The sequence below is a fragment of the Scardinius erythrophthalmus genome (assembly GCF_964197995.2).
Source record: "Scardinius erythrophthalmus genome assembly, chromosome: 5".
NCBI lineage: Eukaryota > Metazoa > Chordata > Actinopteri > Cypriniformes > Leuciscidae > Scardinius > Scardinius erythrophthalmus.
In genome coordinates this window covers 5,165,320-5,177,512 of record NC_138225.1, presented here as the reverse complement: position 1 = coordinate 5,177,512, position 12,193 = coordinate 5,165,320, and the positions used below count along the sequence as shown (strand labels likewise).

The 12,193-nt window shown below is 38.8% G+C and overlaps 1 protein-coding gene across 1 annotated transcript in view; it reads right to left on the bottom strand.

The window, feature by feature from the left end:
- Positions 1-4,109: 4,109 nt before the first annotated feature.
- mapkap1 (MAPK associated protein 1) overlaps positions 4,110-12,193 on the bottom strand; it is a 34,773-nt gene continuing 26,689 nt past the window's right edge. Inside the window, exons 9-12 of the mRNA XM_081366892.1 lie at positions 10,844-10,984; positions 9,114-9,251; positions 7,283-7,380; positions 4,110-5,698 (exon numbers count right to left, since the gene is read on the bottom strand). Of these exons, the coding sequence (XP_081223018.1) occupies positions 5,576-5,698; positions 7,283-7,380; positions 9,114-9,251; positions 10,844-10,984 (500 nt within the window). The 3' untranslated portion in view covers positions 4,110-5,575. The remainder of the gene's footprint in view (positions 5,699-7,282; positions 7,381-9,113; positions 9,252-10,843; positions 10,985-12,193) is intronic.

The following is a 12,193-nucleotide window of genomic DNA, read 5'->3' as shown; positions in this document are numbered from 1 at the left end:
TCGCAAACTTTAGGCTAAAGAAAACTCAGAAAAAAGTTTCTGTAATTAACAGAAGAAAGACAATATAAGTTGCACTGTAGTTTCCACAAGTGTAATGGCTGCCGACATTAACAGACGATTTTGCATAAAATAAAAAAATAAAACCAAAAATGTTCCGTCTCGCCTCCGTGTTCGGCGATCAGGTTTCATTCTCTCGCAGCTAGTAACTTCACGAGCGTGTCTTTTCCGCGCCGTTCTCTTCCGTGTGTGTGTGTGTGTCGGCGCCAGGGGCGGACTTTACCATTAGGCAAAGGTCGGCAATTGCCTTGGGCCCCGAGCTACCTAGGGGCCCCCAATATGCCCTATTAACTTATGCTTAAGTTTTTTTTTTTTTTTTTTTTTTTTTTTTTGTCAAATTATATATTTCTTAAACTCCATTTGCGAAAAATGGCATCAATCATTAGTGTCGCAGACAGGAGGGGGGCCCCCCGCCTCACTACATTGGATTATTCCATTATCTCACTTTTACTGCGCAATGCGCATCTGCGAAAGTGAAAAGGCTGTGCCAAAAAAACTGACGGAGAAAAATAAGTGATTGACAGACAGAGTGTACAGAGTAGTAGACAGAGTAAAAATGAAGCGAAGCTAGCTACCCAAGCGGTGCTGAAAAAAGGAGGAAGCGGGAGGAAAGCAAAAAGTCCAAAAAAGTGCGCGGCGCGAAAGATAAACAACACGCAGTAACAGGAGGACTGGGAAATAGAGGAATTGATCCCCAGAGCAAGACGAGTCTAAACGCGAAAATTTACAGTTTCGAAGTAACACAAGCGGCTCAAATAAAAGAAAAAAAGATAAAAGACGCTGATAATAAGTAGGCTATTTGGGAACGCTGCCAAAGATGACAAACTTTTTATGGATATTGTTGGGGATACAGATCAGGAACAACAACGTCCAACGCACAGAAAAATCGTGATGCAAAGAGGACACGGAGATCGACAGACAAAACTGAGCAGTTTATGAATCATGATATTTAAAAAAATCTCAGCTCTCAGATTCTGTCAATTCTATTACGAAATTCAAACAATAAATACCGTTTTGCCGTTTTAATGTGACGTGACAGATTCCTATAGCGACATGTGAACTGATCTAATTCTAAAAACTACCTAATAGTAAATAAACACAAATTAACAATGTTGAAAGATACGTATAACTTACCGAAATGTATATTTCTCATTCATAATATCGATCAATAAGTGTTTTTCAACTGCGGAAAGAGGTAAAACAGCTGGAGAACAATCGCCACTTAACATTTACCTCAGGAAAGCCATTTAATTGGCTAGAAAAAAAAGAGCTATAGAGAGTATTTGGCTAAATATGTGTACTATATTACTTATTTTAACCTTAAATTATACCAGCTGATAGGGCTTTTTTTTTTCTTGAGAAAAAGTAACGCCTGTCTTGTGAAACGTTACCTAATATTTATCCAAATTAGTCAATATTGAATCAAATCACAAGAATTGAATCGAAATGGTGAAATTTGCCAAGCAAAAACAAAAAACAAAACAAAAAAAACACATAGCTTACCATAAATTGTACCATGTAAACATTGTAACATGTTTCTGTTTAGGAGTAAAGAAGTGTATGCAGGGTTTAAAGGGGACGTTTTTTTCTCCTCTCTAACCTTTACTTCCCCGATCCCCGTACAGCTTTACCTGCCTATCCACCATTCAGTCGGTAAATTTTTTTCTCGTTCTCTTTTAAAGATTGGATGGGTAGGGGCCCATAGCCTACCTTCGCCTTGGGCCCCCGATTTGCTAAATCCGCCACTGGTCGGCGCGCTGCGCTCTCTGCTCAATGTTCTGCTCTGTCGTTAACGGCCCAAATGCTCGAATCATGTACCAATCGGCGATCACGCACTTGAAAAGCGTGAAATTTAGATAAACGCAATTTAGAGGTGGATAAACGCTATTTCCGAATTTTGGGAGGTGCGTAAACGGCGTTTACGTGCGTTTAGCCTCCACTACATCCCTGCATGTAATGCCTCATGCATCACCGGCCAAACTGGCTAGTAAGTTTTTATTAACACCCGCCAAAATGAATTTTAACCCGCATTTGGCGGGTTGGCGGGTGTTAATTTAGAACCCTGGTCATATTACTTGCATAATTCTGTTTGTATAACAAAAAAAGCACCACAGATGCAGATCACGACCACAACTGTACAAATCAGAGATAAATGAGTGAGTGTTGGACGACTCCATGTTCAGTTCCACGTCTCGCTCTCTCGTGGCCTGTAGGGTTGGGCGAGCAAGGCAAACTAAATGTGACAGAGGAGAGACCCTGCACTAGCCTGAGGCTAACAAACCTACTTGGCTTTGTATTAATGCTGGAACAAAGAGATTTCTCTACATTATACAGAGACCAGTAAAAACAAAACTTCAGTTTTACTTTTAACAGCAGCTTTAATGCAAAACCTAGTGACCTGCCGTTCTGTCTACATAGGCAGCAACCTTTTAAGACACTAACCTAGCTGTGATAAAAACATAAGCGCTCTACATAAACAACACCACTATAAAAAGCAAAATACTGGAGAGATAAAATAAAGTCTAAATTATTCAGTATCAGTGTCACTGTTTCTGAACTCCCAGAAACGCCTCCATTGTAGTCTTGAGATTTCTTCCGGGAATGACCGCGTCACAATATTCCTCATTTAAATCATTCATATGCATAATAAAGGGGCGGGGCCTATTTGAGTTAGGGCCTGTTTACACAACACCGTTTTCAACAAAAAATGTCAAACTTTTTATGCGATTTGGCCGTTCGTTTACACAACAACAGCGTTTTGGGCGGCTGAAAAACGCAAACTTTTGAAAACGGTCTCCGTGTAAACAGTAAAAACGCGAATCTCTAAAGACAACGACGTCAAGCACATGCACATTACATGTTCATCGCCATCTAATGGCCTGGCAGCAGATCCCAACGTTTTCAGTTGTTTTCGCGGATCCGTGTGAATGGGGGTTGTTTTGACAATAGTGTCGTCTGTACGTGGAAAACTCAAAGTAAAAACTTCTCGATTTTAAGCATATCGTTGTTGGGGGGTCATTACATGTTTCATTACATCACTGTTGAAAAACACTATCATTTATCAGAATAATTTTTTTTAGCTTTATAAATTTTTACTCTCTATACTCTTTCCCTACTCTCAGGGAACTGAGGTTACGTTAGTAACCGAGTACGTTATTTCTTATTTTATTTTTTGATATTGAAAATTGTTTTAATCAGGGCATTTGTCCGGTTGGGCAAGTACAATTCACACGCACGTGTCCCGGACAAGCGTTAATGTCGAAATTCTATTCAGATCTGTAAATTACCAAACAATCATAAAAGAAAGAAATATTATCTTACTGTGAGATGAGGATGAGGATTTTAGCATGAAATTAATTTCTCGTACCATTTATTCGCCAAAAATAGTTTTTGCGTGCATATGATACGCACTTTATGGCGTGTAATACGCACGTACTCCACACCCCTAATCCTACCCAAGGGGTTTGCAGTGCGTAACATTTACACGCAAAAAAAAAACCAAAAACTATTTTTGGCGTATAAATGGCACGATAAATAAAATGTATCTGTTTATAAATTCAACAGTCTGTAAATTCCTTCAGAAAACAGCGTGTGGCGCACTTGAGCGTCTTTTCAGACGCAAATCTAATTTGAATTACTTTCTAATGGGAGCGGCAGCGCAATATTTTGATAAAAAAATATATATATATATATTACCTAATAAATTATGTTTCTATTATTTTAGTTTTAATGAAAAACCAGGTAATTTTTTTGGGCCTTATGGGGGGTCCCTTGATGCATATGGGAGGTCCCGGACCCCCCCAGCCCCCCCTCAATTCGAACACTGCAGCCGACCAATCAGAGCACACTGTGCTTTCCAGAAGGAGGGGCTTCATAGAGACAGGAGCTAAACAGAGCGATACTGACAGACTGGGAAGAGAGGAACTGCAACAATGGAGAATATGAGTAAAAAAATGTGTTTTTTGAGCATTCAATCATGAAAACCCAAAGACTTTGAAAAAGGGCATGCTCTTTAAATATTGAAAACACAATAAACAACACAAGGACAAAATATATTGTAGTTCAGTCTTTAATTAGAAAATCTACTTATATACAGTATACATGTACTGTAGCAAATATTGTTGATTCCATAGGCCGCATGATAACCCCCCCAGGTCATCGTAATATTATAAATAAAGTTTTATTTGAAATGTCTATTCAGCTGTTATCCCCATCACGGGAACACACGCTCTATTTGTCCATCCGTCAGCGCTGAACTGAGTATCACTCATCGCTCTCTGGCTTTGACAGACATAAAATAAAAAACAAAGAAGAAAAGAAACAAGATCAGTCAAGACAACATGGCAGTCGGAAACCTGAGTCAGAACGTTTTGGATAGAACATACACCCTGAATCCAGTTTAACAACAGCAGCGATTGAAGTGGAGTTATAGGAAGAGTTTCCTCTCATTTGTAGAAAGAAACAGGTTGAAACGGCAGGTTTGGTGCGGAGAACGAGCCATCTCTACACACACAGATGAAATGAACCTAGCATAATGTTATCTTTAACATTTATAATGAAATGTGGCAAAAACAGTCATACATTCCCATTGCAGCCCAAGAGGACAGTCCGAATAAACCAAAACATCCATCTAAAAGAGATAGAAGGCGATTGGTCTGTTATAATATATGCAATCAAAAGACACAATGCAGAGGGGAAAAACACATCACAGTAAAAAGTAGTTATTAATTTCTTATTTGATCATTAAAAATCTGTCATTCCTTAACCCTACGAGCCTCCCTCTGTTGGTAAAAAGAGTTTAGAGGCTTTTCCCGACGCTTAAAATCTCGAAGAACGCAGTTGTCACATTGATCTGTAGCAGGCACTAAAGTACTATGGCCAAAGAGGGTTTGTCATCAGACCCTGAATATGGTTGCTATTTACATTTTCATTTTCGTAAAAAAAAAAAAAAGATCACGATACCTTTCCCTGTCAGAGTCTGATGCGGTTTAAGTTAATATCTTTGATACATACGGGAATAGATAATACGGTTGACTTGCTCTTTCTGGCTTGTAAGGTTCCGACTGCGTTCGTTTGGTGTGCGTTTATGTACAGTTCGTTTGTAGGCAGTGGAAGTGAGTCTTTGAAACTGACGCAAACAGCAGCAAGTTCTCGGTCCTTGGCATCCAGAGTCCAGCTGATGGTTTTGTCTGTTCTGGGCGACGGCTGTGGCTTCAAACGTTAATATAATTGTTCAATTAGATTGTTGGTTGGTTTTTCTAGTACATTCGAGTGACAGCAGAGAGCATTAGTGCTCTGATATGATTAAGGACCGTCAGTCCAGGAAAGGCCGACCTTAAGAGGCTGATTTCTCCATCCAGATGAGACAAGAACGTCTGTCTCATATTCATCCCATATTCTCTCGATTTTATCCTTTTCTAAACTTCTTGGAATCCTTCTATTCTTTCTATTTTCCCATCTAACCTCTTTGCCTCTGTTCACACAGGCCCGTCAGTTCTGATCGGTTTGGCCGCCAGCCCTACTGGCCCGACTTTTTGTCCTTCTGGAAACTGAAACTCGTGCGACGGTTCAGTTTGCGTTGTTTCTGTGCGAAGTAATCCGCCCTCGACGTGCTGGCACGAGACTCCAGGATGTAGTTCACCTGGGAGAGGAAGAGAAGTAACACACTTGCTGTGAAAGGGATCAAATTTATACAAATGCACAAAATTAAAAACAGTATAGTGCCCCCATTTTAAAGGTTCTTAATTTTGTTTTGGAGTCTTATACATTAGGTTTACAGGCATCCAAGGTCAAAAAACGGTTCGATAAAGGATTCAGTCTCTCTAAACCCCTCCTTTCTGCTCTGATTGGTCAGATGGCTCAGTCTGCTGCTGTGATTGGTTGAACGCATGTTGGAACAAAACGCCTATTACCATATCTGAATTTCAGCTCTTCCTCAGCATTTTATACACACTCATGCAAAAGTTAGCCTGGCTAACGTCAGACCTCTTTCTCATTGAGACGTGGTCTGGGAACCAAATGTTCATTTTCTCGTATTTGAGGCGTGGTTTACGAATGCCCAGAGCCGTTTATTGGGCGCTACGAATGTCTATCAAATGCGCCTGTACGTAGCTCATAGCCAATCGTTTCAATTATACCAGATGACGTATGTAGAGCGACAGAAATTCGACGAGGAAGAAGACGAAATAAACTTCGCGTCTGCTGCCATGTTGGATCCATAGATATAAACAAACTGCTTCGGTGTGTCGCATAGACGTCGTCATCGTCTTGCTGCTCCCTCCCCGTTCTGTGATTGGTTCCCTTTTTGAGGGGAAAATCTGGTCCATGGTGTCCAGGCTGCCTAGCGGCGTGAATAAAATCGAGCTGCGCGCAAGGCAGCATGGGGATACCCAGGCTAACAAACAGTAACGATGGTGTCGGATTTACAGTTTCGATTCCAGTGCGAGTCCTCATCCTTTGGAAGTGAAGAAAAGTGGATTCAAAAGTGGACATGAACAACACAAACCAAACTCTTCCAGTCTCAGCTACAGCTACAGTGTTTGAGGGTGGGGCAAAGTAGACGTCAATCACGGGCAGCCAATGAAGACCATAAACCATACCTGTCAACCCTCCCTTTTTCCCGGGATTCTCCCGTATTTTCTCTTGCTATCCCGCTATCATCCCGTTTAAATATTTTCCCGTATTTTTAATCTTTCTATCATTTTTTTTTTTATAAAATAAAAATCCCACTGGGAGCAAACCAGTTAAGCGGAAATCCCGCCCTGCAGCTAATTTCATTGGTTAAGGTTACAATGACGGGTTGGTTTAGGGATCAGTGTTTGGTGTAGGCAATCAGTACTGTGATTCATATGACCAATAAAATCTTTAGAATCCGCTGCAGGGCGGTATTTCCGCTGAAGTATTTTGGGGGGGAAAACACCCCTTTCCCTTATTTTCCAATCCCAATGTTGACAGGTAGCCATAAACAGGCATTATGCAAATATGTTGCAAACCTATGTAGGTTTGTAACAGGAAGTGAGACTGGAATTGCTCGACTCGTTTCAGGCAGTTCAGAATCAATTCCTTCATTTAGGAGACAATAACTTTATTCGTCATGATCTTTAAACCTTTGCAGACCTTTTTACATTTAGAAACATCTATAATACACACTGTATGAAAGGTAAAATTTGAAATGGGGCACTTACTTTAGAAGATACAAAAATATGAAGTCTCAGTTGAACCCTACCTTGAGCACAATCTCATTGACGGTAGCAGCATCACACTCGAAGTACAGGGCTTTGTAGTCGTGGTTGCTTAGATATGTGAGCTTAAATATTGCATGACCTACAAAGAAAGCATAAAAATCGTCTTACATCCAGGAAAGAAGAGGAGACACAGAACATGATTGGGGATGCAACTTCCAAATGACCACCATGGTTTAATCTACATTTGGGACATCCATACATTTTTTGTGAATATATTTTAAAATATAATTTATTCCTGTGATTTTCAGCATCATTACTCCAGTCTTCAGTGTCACATGATCCTTCAGAAATCATTCTAATATGAAGATTTGCTGCTCAAGAAACATTTCTGATTATTATCAGTATTGAAAACAGTTGTGCTGCTTAATTTTTTGGTGGAAATATTTGGTGTTTTTTTAGATGAAAAGAAAGTTCAATTATTTGAAATGGAAATCTTTTGTAACATTATAAATGTCTGTCACTTTTGATCTATTCAATGCATCCTTGATGAATAAACCATTTACTGACAAACAAGAGCCTGATTGAAGGTATTGCTGGGTGCATAACAAACTGAATTAAATATGACCGTGTTAAACATAAATTAAGATGTTAGCTTTGGCATCTCGGAATATGAACACAGGACACATAATAAAATAAATGGCCCCGCTCCAAAAACAAACGCATTTCCAAGCGTAGTCGGATCATCCGTAAGCAGACTTCAGCAATCTGTCTTCACTTCATCAATCACTGTTAGCAGCACGCGTCTGGAGAGCTGCACTCGTGTCCCTGTCATATCCGCTAAGAAGAGATGTCTGCATCACTTGCCAATGCAAACCTTACAGAAAGGCTTCAGAAATAGATTTAGTTTTCTGTAACGGAGTTCCCTGTAAGTGTAATGCAATATAAATCCCTTGGTGAGTTTGCAGTGCTACAACTAGCCTTTATCTGTCAGTCGGCAGTGATGTGGGGACATCAAAAGAGTTTATACACAAACCAGAGGCCTTTTCTCTGAGGCGGCGAGAGCGTGTTATAGTGCCTATAGTGTTTTTGGCAACACTTTACAATAAGGTCTCGTCATTAGGAAATGCAATGACTAACAATCAGCAACATATTTGTACAGCATTTATAAACCTTTGTTAATGTTCCTTAATAAAAATAATCATGCTAGTTCATTAATTTTAAAAGATACAACTTTTGATCTTAATAATGTATTAGTAAATATTGAGATTAACATTAGCTACGATCAAAGAATGCTGTAGAAGTATTGCTCATAGTTCATGTTAACTAATGATAACAATTGAAACCTTATTGTACATTTTTACCATTACTTTAGTGAATTATAAAATAATACTTAAAAAATGCATAAAGTACACTTTGTTTTACCCCATTTTTTTATAAATGTATATACTACTGTTAATTTTTATTTATTTTTAGAAATTAATACTTTAATGCAGCACAACTGTTTGTAACATTGTAACAGAAATGTTTCTTGAGCAGCAAATCATATATTAGAACGATTTCTGAAAGATCATGTGACTGAAGACTGGAGTATTGATGCTGAAAATTCAGCTTCGATCACAGGAATAAATTACATTTTAACATATATTCACATAGAAAACAGTTATTGTAAACTGTAAAAAATATTTCACATAATTGTTACTGTATTTTATGATCAAATAAATGCAGCCTAGAAGAGCAGAAGAGACTTCTTTCAAAAACAAAGTCTTACTAATCCCAGAATCTTTGCATGGTGGTATAAAAAAAAAGAAAAAAAAAAAGATTTGATGCAGAACTAGTTATATATTCCTTTACTAAAGTATGAGCAGAACTGACTTGGACTCTTCTCCTCCACCAGGTCGCAGGCACACAGCAGATCCGAGTCTATGGAGATCGGCTTCTGTCGGATCCAGAACTTCGTGCTTGTCTTCTGATTGGTGACAGGGTCGATCTCTACCTTTTCACCAGAAACTCCTGAAAAAGTGGGAAGGCTTTATCATAAAAATCACTTTGGAAACCATAACTGTCAACTTTTATCTAAAGGGTTAACAAAAGAATGGCATCCAGGTTTTAAAGATTAACAGGTGTGTGCATTTATTTCCCCTGTTATTTAAATAAGAATGGAGACCCGAAGCAGGCTGAAACTGATTCTGTGGGAAACTGTGTGTGTGTGTGTGTGTGTGTGTGTGTGTGTGTGTGTGTGTGTGTGTGTGTGTGTGTGTGTGTGAGAGAGAGAGAGGGGTCTGGAATATTATTACAGGTCTATCTCACAAGCACACACAAAGTCCATCCATAATGGATGTGACAGCTGTCCATCATTCACATGACATAAAAAACAGCATGCAAACATCAGTGTGTCAGAAAAAAATTCCAGTCTGTCAATCAAACTGAAATTCCAAAAAAGATTCCACAACTTCCAGTGCCTGCAGCGCTGCTGTAATTGGGATGGAGCTGTGACTGTAGCAACTGTCAAGTGTGCTGGAATATTTTCTTGTGTTTTCACAAAACAGAGCTGTGTTTGATCTGAAGACCCTCAGCCAAACTTTTGTTCATGCGTGGAGTTGCACATTTTAAGAGTTGGAGAAACTGAGAAGTCAGGAGAAGCGAGAGAGAACTGGAGAGACTTTTGCTAAAGGAATTTTTCAGTGTTAGCATTTTGTGCTGTACTAAACTAAACCATATGAATAACTTATTTATAGTTTTTATGCATTATACTACATGATATTATTTTGTTTAATACTACAGTATACAAAAGAAAATTTCAGAATGGCATGTTAACATTTTATTGTATATAATACTTTAATCATAATATAATGCTACTATCATACTTTCCTACTATACTATTAGAATAACAATACTATTATAATATGCTTCTACACTATTTTATACCATTTCTATCTTCTATATTACACTACAGTAGGGTTGGGTATTGTTTGAATTTTACACAAATTGCACAAAGAAATACACTGAACAAAGATACGATTGAAATAAACAGTTTTAAGATTCTCAGATACAGAAACTAATCAAATGTAAAATAACACTGCACTTTATAAATAAAATATACATTATATAGTTACAAAAGTTATTCAGTCAAGAACAGCTTTGACTTTTGTTGTTTAACGCTATTATAGAAATATTAGGCTGCTGTCACTTTAAGAGCTGCATGGATCCAATATACTTTTTTTTTTTTATCAACCGTTTACGTTCACTTAAGATAAAACCCTTATGTGTTCATGAGGATATTTTTACATATTTTTGTGTGTAAATTGTTCAGTATTGTGCTCTATTCAGTATGAGTGGCTTTCTGTGTGCATATTTTCGATGTGTGTGCAGCACAGGAAACAACACTCGGGTCTTCTTGCACTTGAATGATAACATGCACAAAAAGGAATCGATAAGGAATCAAATTTTAATTTTATAACAAGTATCCGACTCCAAATTTTCGATTCCCAACCGAACACTACAGTACGCGATTTTGTCCCACTGATTCTGAAGAGAAAACTCTTGGGTTGGCTCTGAATGTTGGTCTGTGTATTGGCAGAAGTAGAGCCTCGTGTAATCTGTACCTAGCTGTACATCTGTGGTGAAGCGGAGCTTGTGGATCATGCTGATCTTGAAGGACTTGTAGTGGTGACTGCTCAACATGTCCTGTACCGTAGTGATGTCTATAGGCGGGTCCTCCTCCGAGCTTTCCTCGCCTCGAGAACCTACAGATGAAAGCAGGAGGAGACGGAGAAAGAGATGGTGTTTAGGTGTGCATTTTCACACTTAAAGTTGCTGTTCAGCAATGAATGTGATCAATAAAGTGCATCTATTCATTTAATAAAGGAAAAACTCTTCCTGAAATGTTTTAAAGGGGTTCTATTATGTTTTTTCCACCCACATTTTTAATGTTTTTTTAGTGTGTAATGTTGCTGTTTGAGAATGAAAACGGTCTGCACAGTAACAAAGCACAAAGTCCCTCCAGCGGGAGTTCTTCTCTATATCAGTGTCACTGTTTCTGAACTCCCTGAAACGCCTCCATTGTAGTCTTGAGTTTTATTCTGGGAACAAACACGTCACAATATTCCTCATTTAAATAATTCCCACCCAAGGCATATGCAAAATAAAGGGGCAGGGCCTGGTTGAGTTAGTTAGTAGTGTGTTGAAACTGGTGGTTGTGGTGAGGGGTTTCACACGTTGAAGACCAATCAGAGCACACTATGCTTTTCGAAAGGAGGGGCTTCATAGATACATGAACTAAACAGGGGTGCGTTTCCCAAAAGCATCGTTGGCCAACTATGTTCGCAAGTTTGGTTGTTATCATCATAGTTCCACGAGTCGGTGTTTCCGAAACACATCGTTCCAACGAACATTCGCAAACAGCATCACAAAATTGTGTGTTTGAACGACAGATCTCAACCTGTGGTTAGAAGCAGAGTTTCTATATTGCTGACATGTGGACTTAATAAATCCTTATCTTGAGCCAAATAAGCAAGCTGACATTCAGTACAACCTGTGTCTTTAATTTAGAATACATACAAATGTAATTTACGTCTTTTAGTTTGTCAAGAGATTTAAAGCACCGTTTCTGAAGAGTGCGCATGTGTGAACGTGCTCTACTATGTAAGAAAGAGCATGTGATTGAATCTGGAAATAAAGCAAAATAACTGAGAAAAATGAGAAATAGTCCTCAAATGCCATCTCTAATTTATATCAAAACATCTAGCGTTAATTTGAACTCAAACAGTTTCATTAAAAGAAGGTATTACTCCACCACGTGTGTCACATCATTAACCAACGTGGTTGAACGATCAGTTTGCGACAATATGGTTTCAGCAAACAGTCGTGACTAGCTAGTTGATTTCTTCAACGATGCATCGCACTACGGTAGTTAGTTAAGCAGCGAGTTGCGTCGTTGTTCGGGAAACACACCC